General features: G+C 31.2%; 1 protein-coding gene across 1 annotated transcript; it reads right to left on the bottom strand.

Annotated features, from left to right (window-relative positions):
- Nucleotides 1-335: 335 nt before the first annotated feature.
- On the bottom strand, nt 336-13,730 carry LOC127722113 (centrin-3). The gene is made up of 6 exons (XM_052228952.1): nt 13,629-13,730; nt 10,578-10,713; nt 8,607-8,721; nt 7,973-8,087; nt 7,255-7,331; nt 336-1,316 (listed from the first exon to the last, which is right to left on the bottom strand). The coding sequence occupies exons 1-6, from the start codon at nt 13,643-13,645 to the stop codon at nt 1,273-1,275; spliced, it is 504 nt and encodes a 167-aa protein (XP_052084912.1). The 5' UTR covers nt 13,646-13,730; the 3' UTR covers nt 336-1,272.
- Between the last annotated feature and the right edge of the window lie 3,770 nt (nt 13,731-17,500).

Below are 17,500 nucleotides of genomic sequence, written 5' to 3' on the forward strand. Positions count from 1 at the left end.
TCTTTGCAGGCGAGACAAATACAACAACTCCCAAAATAACTTAAGACACAAAGTTACCAACTAAGAGTACTCACAGTAACTGAAAGCTAGTTAAAAGCAAATTACAACTTATAAATAAATCATGTTTCCCAGACAAAATCGACCAGTACACATCAAATAGATTTAGTGTAAAGAGGTCATAAACAGTCTGACCAACACCTTTTCTGGTTTTTATTTCAATGGTCCATCAAAAATCAGTACAACTTGATTTTCTCTTTGAAATTTGCAGTGGGACAATGACAGACACTTATTGTACATGTAATACCAATAACTCCAAAAAAAGTAAATACAAATCATAAAATTCTTAATAATTTTATTATATAATATGGAAACTAGCAATCGTTTATATAAAAATATTTAAATAAAATACAAATATTCACAAATACCTCTTTCACACCATCAAGTTTTAAAATGCATAATATAATTGATCTTTAAATAAAGGTGGGAAAAAACAACAGATTTGAATATACAAAAAAAATAATGTGAACTAGAAAAATGTTTCAGCACAAAATTTTAGTTGAAATATCAAAGAAATGTGACAGTACTTAAAGAAAGAAAAAGAAAATTGACATCTACAAGCTTCAACAGTAGTTCTATCTTACCAAGTTAAAAAATCCCTGAAACAACAAAACTTTCTCTAACAAAAAATATGTATCCTCTCTAACAAATTCTCATGGATTTCGTTATAAAATGAATTCACAATCCAAAGGAAAGACATTTTTTATGCAATTTTTAAAACCAGGAATAAAGAATTCATACACCAATCTTTTCCCTTACATCACAAATTTCCAAATTCATGTAACATTTTTATTATTGTATCATTATTTTTACAAATTTAGGAGCAACTCTATCAATATCTTGTAAAATAGTTTCAAAATTTGGATCGTAGCTAGCTGGTTTCTATTAATAGAAATATCATATATTTTCTCAGTGTCAATCAATAATATTTTGCAGGAATGTAGAATAGTGTAAATTGATCTTCATTCTTACTGATGCACAATAAAACTGAACACATTATCCATGAGTCTGTAATGATGATGACACAGTACATTTGTAAAGTGAAATGATAATCACACACATGTATACTAAATGCACATCTGCAAAAATGTTCATCTGTTTTTTATATGTATCCATAATAAATGCACATCTGTACATATGTTCACATTTATTATTTTATGTATCCGTACTAAATGCACATTTGTCAGGTCTGTACTAACATAGAGATCCGCTGTCTTATGTATCTCCTGTCATAATGGCAATGAACTCATCTTCATTTACTGAAATATAAAGAAAGTGTACAATTCATTTACCATGTTTACAGCAAATATAAAAATAAGGAGATGTTGTATGGTTGCCAATGATACAATTCTCCTCCAGAGTTCAAAAGATGTGGGTATACGCAATTATAGGTCACCATACAACCTTCAACAATGAGAAAAAACTCACACTGCACAAGCTTTAAAGTCCATCTTTTTTTAAATTTTTTATGAAAGAAAGAAAATTTAAGATCAACATCAATGGAACAGCAATTCACAAAACAGTCATGTTGAGGTCAAGACTGGGATATCAACAGAAAACAAATAGTATGTTTTATTTTGACTATTCTTAAATATTGAAAAATGAAAAATATACACCTTGCATAAACTGACCATATGGGTAAAGCCAAAAAGGTGCTCCAAATTGGTCAAATAACCATCTGAAGCTTAAATCCCAATTTTAAAATATCTAATATATGTTATTTGATTACAACTTGTTATTGTGCATCAGTGACATGATGAAGCAGAAGATTTGATAAATATCAAATATCCGCTAATTCAATATGTCTTGTTATTGAAGTTTGTCAAACGTAGATCTGTACGTTCCTGTGTCCCAAGCGTGACATGGAAACCCCCTTCTAACAAAAAATATACCTGGTTGTTTTTATGGGCAAAAGAAAAACGGAAAGTAAGTTAAATTGTCAGAAAAGTGTTATTGCACTATAAATCCGTCAAAGTTTTTCGTGAAATGCAGTAAAATTAATCAAAGAAACGATTATTTCGACAGGGTTAGTAATGTTATATTGACAATAGACTACAATGGTAAAAATAACGCACGGGGTTTTCCGCGATATCGTCATCTGCGGAACATTTGATTGGTTCCTGTTATATTCATGCGCCGTCGTATCTCGGCTGTTTCAAATAGTTCTAGTTTTGGTTTCGTATTCCGTTTTATGAGAAGCATAGAATGGCAAGTTTGTCATGTCAAAATAACGTTAAACGTACGTAAATGTTTATTCCTTATTATTAACGGAAAGAGTTTATCCAGGGAGAAAAAAATACTTTGTTTCATTTCAAAATTGCTATATATACGAAACTAAATGTAAGCATCACTATCATTCATGGATGAAAATGGAAAAAGAACTCGATGGTAAGTTTTGAGCAAAATGTCAAACTAATAACGACCAGGGCGTCAAACAAAATATAACGACCAAACCATTCTGTCAAATTGACACTGTTTTATATAATTTTTTCCAAAATAATATGCTTAGAATGATAAGAACTAGCGAAAATAACGCATTCAAACACCCAAGTCAAACCGTTCGTTCACTTTTTACAGTATCATCGATATGACCGTTACTTGACCAATTTTGTCAACCCAGTCAATATAACACCTAGGATGTAGATGATCTTTGTAGAGATATACTGCACCATTCTTTTCATTTTACTTCTATTTCAACTTACAGATAATAAAGGGGGAAAGTTAATATACATGATATACATTTAAAAAGGGTGAAGTAATTTTCAGTGCTTTTTCACAGGGTGTTAGTTGACAATTATATGCATAGTCAATATAACCATGGCCATTAAGAGAGTTAGTTGACACCTTAATGTTAGGGTCAATATAACTCCTACTCCCACAGTAGTCCTAAAGCTACTATTACTACTGAAATATGTTGACTTTGGCTTTTAGCCTACAAATCTCTTGTACAATAAAAAAATTAAGCCTTTTAGTGAAATTGTAAGCATATTTCCTGCTTCTTTGAAATAGAGAGTAAGTTGACGACTAAAGGATTCAAGTCAATATAACCATGGTCCATAAGAGAGTTAGTTGACGCATTATTTTTCAGGTATTATAACCTATATGAAATATATTTTAAAAGCCAATACCATTGTTATTTTTTTTGTTTGGTCCTGGCCCTTAGCATAAAAATGCCTAATATCTGGGACTATTATACTATTATAATTAGTATAATAGTCCCAGCTAATATCCAATTCATATTTAAATTGGCACTCATACCACATCTTCTTATTTATATTAAAGCTTTTTAGATAAAATATGCATATTCAAGTCTCCTTTAATATAGAGAGTTAGTTGACAACTTAATTTAAGAGTCAATATAACTACTACATGAAATAAGCCATGCCAAAACCAATTACTTTTTGTTGGTCTTAAGCAAACAAGTCCCTTATTTTTCCTGCGCACGCAATTGCAGGGGACAAAGAAATACCGTCAGGCGGTCTGTCAGGTCTTGTTAGCGCTCTCACGGGTACAATTCTTGCCAGATTTTTATAAAACTTATACTATAGTTTTATATCAGCAATATCTCGGACAAGTTCTGAAATGGGTGCCGATCAACTTTTTAAAAAGAGTTATGCCCCTTGGAAATATTAAATTCATGGAAAATGACCTCGTTAGCGCTCTCACGGGTACAATTCTTGCCAGATTTTTATAAAACTTATACTATATGTTAATTTCAGCAATATCTTGGACAAGTTCTCAAATGGGTGCCTATCAACTTTTTTTAAAAGAGTTATGCCCCTTGGAAATATTAAATTTATGGAAAATAGTCTCGTAAGCGCTTTCACGGGTACAATTCTTGCCAGATTTTTATAAAACTTATGCTATAGGTTAATATCAGCAATATCTTGAACAAGTTCTCAAATGGGTGCCGATCGACCTTTTAAAAAGAGTTATGCCCCTTGGAAATATTATTTTTTGGAAAATGGCCTCGTTTACGCTCTTACAGGTACAATTCTTGCTAGAATTATATAAAATTTGTACCATAGGTTAACAACACCAATATCTCGGACAAGTTTTAAAATGGGCGCCAATCATTATCAACTTTTTTTAAAAAAGTTTTTTTTTAATTTCTTGTTTGTATTCTTTTTCAATACTTTGGGAATTAAAGGATGTGGGGTATAAGTGCCTATGGCATGGGACAAAAAAAATAACTGGCTAAAATGTGACAAAAAGCAGCACCATTCAACTCACATAGACCCAACAAATTCTTAATGGCTAAATAGAATTAGTGAACACTGTAAAAACCACAACCTATATAGATGTAAATACAGCATTTTATCAAAAGAATATCAACAATAAACAAGAAAACAGAAAATTGTCTCAAGACTATAACATGCAAGTTTCTGTCTTGAGACGGTGCAACAAGTTTGTTTTTAAGGACTCAACCTCCCCATAGGCCCATACCCTTAAATTTGACAATAAAAACATGAATGAAGACACACTGCAAATCAATGTGAAGTGGTACTTATTTCCAATGCTGTTTTCAACATGGATAACATACAACATCATAAACATAAGAAGATGTGGTATTATTGCCAAAGAAACAACTCTCCACCTAAGACCTAAAGAAGTAAAAAAAAACAATTATAGCCTATAAGGTCACGTTATGGACATGGAGCCTTGACTCACATTTTCGTTCATTTCAATTTAACGTCATGTATAAAACTATTTTAACTTTATTTATTGCTTTTCAGATCTTTGAGATAAATCAACTGAGTATGAACAGTGGAATAGACAGCAGAATGAACTTTAAAATGTTTTTAATTTGTTTAAATAAATGATTTATGGTTTAATTCTTGAATAGTGGTTTAATTATTAGTATTGTCATACATTAATGTGTTTTATATTTTACTTTCAAAAGTGTTGATTTAATAAGCTCTTGAAAAAAATTTGTTGAAAACAGTTGATCAATAAAGTCACCATCTGACATAGCCAAGAGTATCATAACTGTACATATTAAATGAGCAACCTTTGACCAAAGTACAAAGTCAGTTCAAGTGAGCCTAATTAACAATACTCCTTAATACGAACAGTAAACAATATGTTCCCCTAAATACTGTGAGTAACTCATTAAGTGTCTGTTTACCATCAGGCTAAACTAACTCTTGCAGTGCACCGGATAGTTTTATTGGGTTTGAGTTGTTATTTAAGGTTTGTTCTTTTCTTGTTATTTATCTTTATTTCTCCTCTCCCTTTTGGATTTGTAAATTAGTGCACCTTTATTTTTCTTGCATTCTATAGTTGTCACTTTGATCTGATAGGTCTCAGATAGTTTTGATTATGAGCTTGTGACTTCATTATTAGCTGAACAATAATGAACATGAACCCCTGCATGCATTCAAGAATTAGGTTTATATCAAAATAAACATAATGGATCAAACTCTTTGTGTTCAGATGTTACACCAGATTTCCTGTTTTTTTTTCAGTAAGTTACTTGACATTGTGTCAATATAACAACCAAAAGACGGTAGTGTTGTGAGCAATATAAGCATTCAATCATAATTTGGTAAAATGAAAAATAACCATCAGTTACCTAGACAATAGTAGAAAAAAAATCTTAAAAAAAAATGATTTTGAAAAAGGTTAAATTTAAACACTATTCGTCAATATAACCTACATGTAAGATATGGTATACAAGATTTAATAGTCATCTTCTTCATTTAGAAGATTAAGCTGTATTGGTTTAGTTTTTCCCTACTTAAAATATCAGCTAGTGTTGCCCCCCTGTTTTTTGAGTGGCCTGTTTTAAAATTAAGGTAGAAAAACTATCAAAAAGGGTTATTGTCAAAATAACATACATTGAATTTGGATTTAAGTACGTCAACGAAGATCTGGGTTTACAACAACTACATAAAATATTTCATTTGAAATTTTAATAATTATGTTTACAAATGTAATTGCTGTTCAAAAAACGTTTTACACAAGTTACTAGAGGAAAACTTTATTTTGGACATCTATAACATACTGATCTTGCTCAGAGCACTGACATTTTAGAACATCAGGGATATCTCTGTGAATTGGTCTATGATATGATGATGTTGAAAGATATTATGTGCAGCTTAGTATTGATACATTTCATTAATCCCATAAGAAATTATTTAAAACAAAAGATTGCACTATTGTCAACATAACTTACACAAAATATACAAGGAAGGTCAATTTTACAAAAACATAGCAATACCATGGGTTTCAAATAAAAAGAGGTAGTAAGATACAGATGGTTGCAAACAAAATAATGTGAATTGATAGAGATATTAAAAACTTCAATTTTATATCCTAATGTCACACTTTCCAGACCACCTTTATGGCTTTACCCATATATTATTCTATTGCAATTTGTTTGTAGCCACCATTTTAATTGGAGAACATCATTATATTTGAGTGGAGTAAAATCTACCATTCATATGTCTGTAACCAGGGAAGCTACTATTTTGAATTAAATAATTCATTGGTAAATGTATGTTATTGTTACAATAATTAGGGTAACAATAAGATGTCTTATAGGTTAATCTCTTTGTCAAATTTGGAATAATTGAACGATTTTACATTAGAATGGAGATCAAAGTATAATATCTAAAGCTTGGCCAAATTTAGACTTGGTTTAACTGTCACAAATTTCTTTTTACCATTGCAACATATGACACTGGGTAAACTCAATTCGCTACAGTTACACCTACGTTTAATTCAAGTTGCTGTATTGTATGGGATATAATCAAAAGTTATGTAGTCACTTGTTGATTCAATGCTAATATATACAAATTGTGTCATAGACAATGGTGAAAGATACAAATATGATGGTCATCACTGAGACCCATACTTGCCGTCAGAAAACTTTTGGAGTACAATTATCGAAATCAGTCTCAGAATTCAATTTACTGGATTTGGTGCTTCGAGCACAAATTTTGTACTCCAAGTACTGAGCTAAGTTTTTAGACCGATACTATAAATTCAGAAATTATTGTGTGCACTTATTATTACGATTTTTCAACAATGAACAAAAATGAGAGACTAATTATTGTGATTTCAGCTTAATCTCTATAAAGATGTGTGTATCAGATAGCAGAATGTGAGTCCTTATTATTGCAATACTCATCCAGTTGCAATAATTTCTGAATTTACAGTAAATAAGACAAATGCCTTTAACAAAATACATACTTTCACCGTCTCCATCTCTATCAAACTCATCAATCATTGCTCGCAGTTCTTCATCTGTCATGTTTTCTCCCAATTCTCTGCAAAATAATCAAGAGTACTTCAAAATAGATGTACATTATATCTGATCTTATAAGCAACTTGGTACTTCGAAAGACCAAAGGACTGTCTTCTGTTATTTGGTCAAGTTATGGTCTCTTTGACACACTCCCTGTTTCCAATCTAAATTCAAATGAATACTACGGTATAAGTCTGTGATCCTTGTACATTCTTTGCTACATGTCACTAAGGCTAAATGAGAATATTGTCTAGAAATTGTATGTTCTAAACATTTCTTTTCATGACCTAGTTCAGACTTTATATACTGACCTTACTGGTAAACACTTAGCAAAGTAGTTCCATTGTTTCATTCCTTTTTTATATTATAAATAGTAAGTGGATAAAACATCTGATAAATATAATAGTAAAATTCAATTGTGTCTAGGTTTGTGTTTGCAGGTAAATAAATTGTAATTAAAGTCCCAGTGTGTTACTCCAAATAATTGGTTTTATTAAAATGATTGTAATCAAGGTTTTCTTATCGTGTTTTCATATCTTACAGGACATGTGAAACAAATCTAACCTAGTAAATTGAAAGATCTGATTTTAAGAATTATTTTTTCCTCTATATATATTTAATGAACAATGCATATGTATCATGAGAAAATGGAACTGTAATTACCTAGCCACTCTTCTTAGATTTCGTAAACTAATTTTTCCTGATGTATCATCGTCAAATAGTTTAAATGCTTTCAATATCTCTTCTTGTGGATCTCTTTCTAACATCATATCTGTCACTGGAATTATAAACATTCAATTTTGATAAATTTTGGACTTATCTTAATATCAATATTGGTGGATGCAAACTTCAATTTGGGTTAATGGATCTAACTAAAAATCATAGTTGGCGGAATGACCGCATTCCAGGTAAAAAATAAACAATGTAATTTTGTTCTTTCTGTGGAAATTTTTCACATCTCTCAAAAACAGGTGTTGAATGTCTTCACCACTAATTGAAAATACACCTACAACTTTACCCTGATATCCTGTTAATATAACACTTCATTAGATGGTTTGAAATGTTTAGTATCTACTTTTTGCATGTCCAATTAATTATAATCAGATTGCTAGAATCAAATTGATTGTTCTAATCGTCTTTCCATGAGATGCAATGAAAGGTCATGTGCAGAATGTAATGTAAGGGTCAGTATAAATCATTTTAAATATTGAATGTTGGTAGAATAGACAGGCAGAATAGTCATAGATTTTGGAAATTTATAACAAAACAAAAGGTGATACATGTAGGTCATACTTACTGACTTCATTAAAATCTTCAAATGAAATTTTACCCGTCCCTTCTCTGTCATAATCTCGTAAAATTTTTAACACATCTGCTTTCTTGACATCAAATCCAAGTGCTCTCATAGCAACCTTAAAAATAAGACAATAAATTAAATAAAATGTGATTATCAAAAAAAATCTTTACAAATATTGTTTTACATTGAGTTTGTTATCTATTACAAACAAAGACATGCGATGGATAAAGACTGTAGAAGTTCACAAATTTCTGGATTCAGTTTGTGTGTTGATTTTTTAAATGAACAAGAAAACTGAAAATTTGAGAGTAACTTGCTTATTTAATCTATGTGGTATCCATACATGCCATATGAGTGATTTTTTTTTTCGGAATTAAAAATGCCAATTTTTATCAACATTATAAAATAAAGAGGTGGCATATATCAAGAGGACTTCCAAGATTCGTCAGCCAAAGAAAATCTGACGATCCTATGGCAAAAAAAGAAAGAAGATGAAAGCTGAAGACTTAGCAACATAAACTCCACCAAAAACTGTGGTGATGTAAGGTGCCTTGATCACTAGAGGTAATCAGATCCATGATACATTATCTTCTTTTTGCCTCCCTTAAATATTTTATGCTATAAAAAATGAACAGCAGAAACAGGGGTAACATGAATAGTTTGTGCAATGTTTTTTTTATGACAATCTTTGAACACATAAAAGAGGTGCATGTGACTACCAGTAATTTAGCTTGTCTGGCAAGTCCCTTCATTTCAGGTCATATCAATAAAATGGAGAGACTAACTGGATGAACAAATTACCAGACTTTAGCAGGTGTTGGTCTAAGATTGAGGTAAGGGGATGTGGTCATTAAAAGTTGGCAAATTGGAGTGAAAGAAAAAAAATTGTTGACATGTTTTATGCCAAAAAAAAGATATTGTGAGGGATGCAAGCTAGGTTTGCCACAGCCTGAATCTGCCCCTTTCGAGGGATCACAAATATTTTATAATAAGTTAATAAATAAGATGATCTAAATACGATTGATTGATGCAAATGACTTGTAGAGGTCAATCTTTGGTCTGCAATATGTTCAACAATAAAAAAGTGTCTATTGAATATCATGAATATATAAATGCAAAGCTCTTTATAATATCACCAAAGATAGATTTACTGTACTTTGTGTTTCGTTATTATCCAAAGCCCTGCCTTTTCATGCTTCTGTTGTCTTTATATGTTAAAAATTTAGCTGTTGGTCATATATCTTTTGTTTTATTCATTGTTGTACAATTATAGCATAGATCAGGCAATTGTTTTTTCTATTTTGAATGGTATCATATTTTTGTCATGTAAAGACATTTTATTTTTTTACTATACAGTAAGGGTTTTGGTCATTGTTGAAGGCCACAGTGACCTTTAGTTAATCACATCTTGTCCTTTGGTCTTTATGGATAGTTGTCTCATCATGCTCATTGGCAATCACAACAAATCTCCTTGTTTTTATAAATATTAACATGATTAAGTTATGCTGAACCCTCAATTTAGGAAACTGTGGATTCATTTATTTTTCGTGCATTGAGGAAAAATTGTTTTTGTGGATATTTGATTTCTTGATTGTTTTTTTTTTAGTTTTCATACAAGCCTATAAAAAATGTGCACTTTGATTGGTTGAACATTTAACATTTAAATTCATGGTTTACCTTAACGCACAAAATCCACGAAAAATTAATATCCTTCGAATGATAATGAATCCACAATAAACTTTACTAGGCTATACCTCTGTATTATTTGTCCTAATACAAGTTTTATGTTACCTTGAGTTAATGATAATCTATAGCTCTGTATTATTTTTTGTAAGACAAGGTTTATGTTAACTTGAGATCATGATAATCTATAGCCCTGTATTATTTGTCCTAAGACAAGTTTTATGTTACCTTGAGATCATGATAATCTATAGCTCTGTATTATTTGTTCTTAGACAAGTTTCATGTTACCTTGAGTTCATGATAATCTATAGCTCGGTCTTTATCTGTATCGAATAAATCAAATGCCTCTTTAATTTCTTGTTTCTGTTCTTCAGCTAATTCTCTTTTCTTCTTTTTCTTTGTCTTGTCTAAAGCAAATTCTGCTCTAAAACAAGATTTAAACCATTATTTATTTCATATACCATGTATGTACATGATGATATTCATCATACAATACATTGTATATGTCATAAGAGACCATAAGGACAAAAATGAAGTAGTTCTAAATTTGCTCCATACTAATCACTCCAAACCTTAAGTTATAATGCTCCACAAAAGCATTGCATCAATGAACTATAGAATATGAAAAATAAAAGAATTTAGTTCAACTTTCTGAAAGTCAATTTTTGTAATATAAGTGAATATGATAGTGTAGTCCTCCAAGCAAATCAGTGTTCTCCCCAGGATTTTTGGATAGCACCAGGGTAACGTGTGTGGACAGCTTACTACATATTTATGAGTTGATTACGGGTACCTACATGTACATCATTTTCAATGTTCAGATCAATACATAAATGTTCTCAAAAACATTTACCACTTTTTCAAATTAAATAATTGCAGTGAACTTCCCAGATTTTAAATTCTTTATGAATAAACATGATACAAGGAAATGTATATGGGGTATACTTTAATGACACAGCAAGTGAACAATACAGCTGTGAAATTGTGAATCCACCAAGAAACCATATCAGCTGACTTATAGCATCAAATAAATTCCGGGGTCTCAGCTACAGCTTTACAAGTGGACGCAACAAGAAGATTCAAAATGTGCACATTGCATTGATTTTAATATGCGCTTGGTTGGATTTGCTGTTTGCGAGTTTTAATACCAGAAATATTACCAGATATCAGGCTAGCACCATTTCTTGATAAACTAGGAAATAAACATGTGCTATATGCAAAGTGCACCAGGGCACTTTTATTAGTTGCGCTTCGACCTGATATTACTAATGGAAACATTTATGTTTTTTCTGTACTCTTCATAATAAATGAAAACAGTATTGGGTTATTTTCTGTGCAAGTTGATTAATGTTTATTCTATTTTAATTGGTATCAAAGCCAATGAAACTCTTTGTACTAATTGAAGTACCACACGTAGTGAAAAATGTCAACAAAGAGATAAATTTTACGAATTACACATCTGGAACTGATCAAGTAATATAAATTTTACCTTTCACCGCTACTGTACATGTACATGTGATGATTGAAATGATTGATAACGAGACTATTTACCGTTACAAAAAGAAGATTAAAAAATGAAATATTTATTTAATCTTAATCTTCTTTATACTACAGAAAATTTTTAATTCAGACATACCTGTGAATATGCTATATCACATCTGTTTATTTTTTTATTTTTTAAGTCATGGCCGGTGTGACAATATTTGTTTCAAAACCAGGAAGATGTTTGATAGAAAAACAATTCACCCGTACGTTTACGGAGAAAATATGAAAAATTTCCGGAAACAATACCCAAAAATCAATTATTGCTAGATGATATATATAGTAAATTGTTAAACAAATAAGTACCATTGATATATACTTGTTAATTTCATTGCTGATAATTTTATAATTTAACTGTTAAATTAAAACTAATGTTAATTTAATATAATGATGCTTACCAGAAACAACCCTGGATTTCTGGTATTAACAAACAGGGACTCTTTACTGGAATGCTGGACTAGTGAAGTACATTGTTAACAGCAGAAAGTGCAATTAGTTGTTGTTGAATAAAAAAAAAAAAAAAAGGAAAATGTCAACACACAAAGATGTTTCAATTTTAGACGTTTATATATGAGGGTTGGAATGGGGTAATATTGATTATTAATTCTTTTTACCCATAATACGATTTTCCTTTCTTTTATATTTTAACACCATTTTAAATCTCTATTTTTAAAGTTTGAATTAATTTCTTGGCATTTTTCTGTATTCTGTAAAGCTCACTTAGACCCTCATATACTAGAAATTTTTCTCACACAAAATTAATAATTTTGCTTGGGGTAGGATTAAATAATTTTGTCAGCTTTAATTGTCAATTTTCATGATTTCCAATTAGGGGAGGGAATTGTTTCCACAAGTCTTGAAATAGCAAAGGGTATGAATCAATAACGACAACAAGACAATATAAGTTGTAATATTACATGTAGCATTAATTAGCGACTCGAGGCTGTTGCATTTTGTGAAAATTGTTTAAAAGAATATAAAGAAGAGTTTTTAATTTTTTAAATGATTTTTACCGAGGCAACTGCGGTTGCCGAACGTAAGCTATGCCAATGCTGAGTCCCACCTCTACATATAGCCCCTTACATAAAATAGAAACATGCTGGGGTGTCAAAAACAGGTCCCATATCTCCATGTTCATCTGCATCATCAGAGTCTGAATCATACTCTGAAATCTGATCAAACTGCCAGGAACCAGCTTCACGCTACTTAAACTTTAGTGACTGGTTTCCGTACATTGCTTCCGATAATACCAGTCCTTTATAGAGTTTAAGAACGACAACTCTTAAGATAAATTAGGGTGATTTTTATTTTCAATACCACAAAACTGTTCACGAAAAACAACGATTTAACATCTTCATCACGGAGAAAATATGTAAATCTGAATTGAAAACAAGCCACAAATAATGCACTCATCACGAGTCACGAATAATAAATCAATGCAAAAACGAATCACAGAAAGCAAAATTCCATGATCACAAGGACGAAAAATAACCCATCAGCCCCCTCAATATTACAATAAACTCAGATGGTCCAATAAAAGAAATGTTTTACTTTTATTTTGTGTTGTTGTTGACATTAAATGTTTATTTCAGTAATTTAACAAAGTTTCGTCAATGCTATCACAATGTCAACTTTGAAATAATTATTTTTTGCATTCATATCCGACTTGTCAGAACTTGAAAGATTTGGCCCATTTGCACACATTTTTTACTGTATACACGATATCAAAACGTTTAACGTAGGATTTACTTTCGATTACATTCGAATACAAATACTCGAAACCCGTGCACTTTGTACCTTAATGCTAAACTCATTGCTAGGTTAGTTTTCTGAAGATTTTATGGAAAGCGGTTAAAAATACCGCTTGTCGTTGCTATCCCTGTTTGCTGATAATTCGTGATTGTTTCGAAAAGGGAAATCAAATGTATGCGCAACAATTATTCAATAAAATAAAACAAAAAATTATTATAAATATTTGTATTTAATATTAATCTGATAATGTTAAAGAAAAATTAAAATTTGAAGATCCGAAAGTACAGTATATGTATTAATTTGAGACAATTCGCCCCAAATATACTCGTCCCCATTTTGAAAGACTCATCACTGAAAAAATGAGTCCAATCTCGCCCTACGTATAAAAAGAGTCAAAAACAGGGAATACAAACCAGTTAAGAACTCTTGATTAAAGGAATTAGGAGTTATCATAAAAGATGGGCGAAAGATAGCAGAGGGACATTCATTGTAATAATTTTACATTAATTAATTTTTTTAGCAATTTAATACAGATTGGTGTCTTTTGTCTTTGAACTAAGCCTGAATAATAATTTGAACGTTGACGAGCAATCACTGAAGGATAAATATGCCTTCTTAAACGGGGCAAGTTGGTAAAAAAATTGAGGACACTTAAGATAAAAAAAAAACGGGTCGTATGGATACTTACAATCTTTAATCTTTAAAAATAACTATTAAAAGTGTTGCTCAGTCTTTGGTTTTTATGTTGTGTTTTGTGTACTGTTGTTTGTTTGTTTGTCTTTTTCTTTTTTAGCCATGGCGTTGTCAGTTTATTTTCGACTTATGCGTTTGAATGCCCCTTTGGTATCCTTCGCCTCTCTTTTAAGAGCGGACGTTTTCTTCCTGTTATTGTCGATTATGACAATCATTTCGTGACTAAACAATGCTATGAATAAATAAAATAGCAAAGAGATCATACAGTATGACACGATAAACTACTGATTTGTTTCTTTTTTCTGTTTAAATATTTTTATATAGTTATTTCTTTCTTTTTTTAAATAGCGGTTGGCGGCTGATATTGCCATTACATGTATTATGTTATAGTAATCTCAGTTGTCTGCCAGTAAGTACATTTGTGTACTACAACTGTTAAAAAATATCTTACCAAAAGGATATTTAGTGTATCATGTAAAAAAGGACAAAAGCTAAAACAGTCTTAAAATGCTCGAAATGTATCAAGGATTTCCTCTGTGATCTTTACTTGTCATTTAAAGTTTGAAATTTTATTAATGATATTCCTTCATTTAAAAAAAACCAACATGGCTTAAACTCATCTTAATCTACAATATAAACAAACAGCACTTAAAACTTAAGTCACTTAGTCAGGATGATGAGTTTTTTGCTTGAAATGTTGAAATAAAATAAATTAAAATATATCAAACAAATCATACTTCAAACCTAAAATTAAAATATTTAAAAACTTTTTAAGTTATTTTTAACAATTTCATTCAGTTGAATTTCAGCTGATTTACAAGACAACCTTTTTTAAATTCCATTTATTTATGTGACTATGTGCAAATTCTTTCACATTAATTTACAGATTTTAAATTGAAGAAATAAACACTTTTAAAAGTGCTCCAAATCATACAGGTATATGCTTTCTATGCAGAGATGTGGGTGTTTTTATTTAGATATTTTTTTTTCGATTTTTTACGTGTGCATTTTTAACAGCATACCTGTAGTCAGTGCGGGTACAGTGCGTTTTATTATTTTTGAATAACTGGTTAAGAATATTATTTCCTCGTTATGATATCAATTTAAAATTAAAAAATAAGAATACATTACAGGCTTTTGACTTTGGACAGGCACATATTTAAAGAATATGGCGGGGTTATATATGCTTTTGAGGGCTCAGCTATCCCCTAACCTCGGACATTGCTGTAACAGTAACACATTAGAAATATTTATTTAAAAAAAATACGGAATGTTCCATGATGAAGATATTAGATTGAACATTTTGAAAGGAAAAATCACAATGAAACACAATTCATGTCAGGGTAAAATCTGTTTCACTCTTCATTCAGGCTAGAAGTGCTTCTTCTACCGGTTCCTGATTTTTCCTTTCTTTGGTAGTGAGCCAGAAGAAGTCCATTCCTGCGACGTATTTTTTTTTGTTCTTCAGTAGTGAGCCAGAAGAGGTATTTTTTTTTTTGCATTATGAAGATCTTCTGTCCCTCTTCTACCTCTTCCCTTTAAATGGGTAGATTAGACAACAGAGGCACATACCAAATATGACGTCGTTTAGTCTAAATGATGTTGATAAATTTATGAATGCAGATATATTATAATGTGAGCTGTGTGATAAACGTTTCTATGGTATGGTAGTCTTTGTATGACATCCCAGTAGGAACGATAAGATGGATGAAGATAAACATTTTCTTGCAATACTATTATATTTTTAAGGCACGAGTTAAAACGTCTGCTTAATAGGGGTACGTGTAAAGTGCGAAACGAAATAGAAACGGAAAGAAACAAAACAAAACGAAACAAAACGAAACGAAACGAAACGAAACGAAATTGCGCAAAACGAAAAGAAATGAAACGAAATAAATATTTTTTTTATAATTTTAACGTAAATATCTGCCAAATGTCTTATAATACAACATGTTTGTGTGTTGCAAAGTTTGCATGTATTTGAATGTCATTGTTTTAGTGGGAACAAATCAAATGAAACCGGCAGAGGGGCGAACGTTTATTTTCAGGGGGGGGGGGGGGGGGGGGGGGGGGGGAGGGGAGGGTCACACCTACCGGTGCTTACTGCCTAAATGTTAAGTTTTCATACGTCGTTTTGAATGATAAAAAGTTTTTACGGTAACATATTACCCTAGAAAGAAAAAGGGGTGGTACACCTGAGATAAATAATATATATGCGACTATATTTCACAACTGGGATAATGAGGACACGCACTTGGGTCTCAATCTAGATTTTGGGTTCTATGACTAAATGAAGGTATACACAGACGTGCCGCTGAAATAGGTTTCCCTTTTATATTTAAATCATATTAATGGCATACACTGAATATTACTGAGGTCAAATATCAATGGGTCAGTAATTTTCATCCTCCGAATTATAATAGATGTTTGTTTAAATGTTGTTATATCGTTTTTATTCAAATTAAGATATCAAAACTTGTACTTGGATGGAGAGTTGTCTCATTGGCAATCATACCACATCTTCTTATTTATATTGTATAATATGTGATTACTGAGAAAACTATGAATGGGTCATGATTTTGCCATCGGAAACATATTAAGTGTCGTGATTTTTTTCTCAAGGTTTTAATTTATGACTTTTTTGGGTGTTTTCCCAGCTGCACTGCTGTACCCAAAATCCAATGTTTAGATCGACCCCACTCCCCGTGATTGAGAAATAAGCTTCATTAAATGAGAGTGGCTTGAAAGATTTTAAAGCAAACTATTTCAATCCGAATACTATTGAAAATTAATAGTTTTGGGCTAAACTTTGGGGAAGTTTTTTTATCATTTGCATTTTTATTTGGGACATCAATAGATATGATCGTGCCACTTATAACCCCCCTCCCCTCTTCCTTTTTGCCCTTCCACCAAGGAAATTTACCTTCACGTACTGCTGCACCCAAATTAAACACAGAATGAAAATAAATAATTGAATTTGATCTTATAAAAAAATCTAAAATAATCGGGTTTGACAACAAATTAACATATGATGTCAGGAAATGTCAATCTAATTAAAATATAGAACTCGGATTTCGTTATACTACATATGTTTTGTGCCTCGTACTGATCTTTTGAGTTCAGCCAATTGCAACTAATTTTTACAAGTTGTTCTTCTATTGTGCTGTTACATCACTGTCCCAGGTTGGGGGAGGGTTGAGCGCTCACAAACATATTAAACCCAC

The sequence above is a fragment of the Mytilus californianus genome, unplaced genomic scaffold, assembly GCF_021869535.1.
Source record: "Mytilus californianus isolate M0D057914Y unplaced genomic scaffold, xbMytCali1.0.p SCAF_12, whole genome shotgun sequence".
Lineage (NCBI taxonomy): Eukaryota > Metazoa > Mollusca > Bivalvia > Mytilida > Mytilidae > Mytilus > Mytilus californianus.

What these genes read in the sequence shown, in the direction of transcription:
- LOC127722113 (XM_052228952.1), bottom strand. An exon ending in TGAAGATTTTAATGAAGTCA is followed by an intron (nt 8,088 to 8,606) that starts GTAAGTATGACC and finishes TTATAATTCCAG; the next exon opens with TGACAGATATGATGTTAGAA. An exon ending in AATCTAAGAAGAGTGGCTAG is followed by an intron (nt 7,332 to 7,972) that starts GTAATTACAGTT and finishes ATTATTTTGCAG; the next exon opens with AGAATTGGGAGAAAACATGA.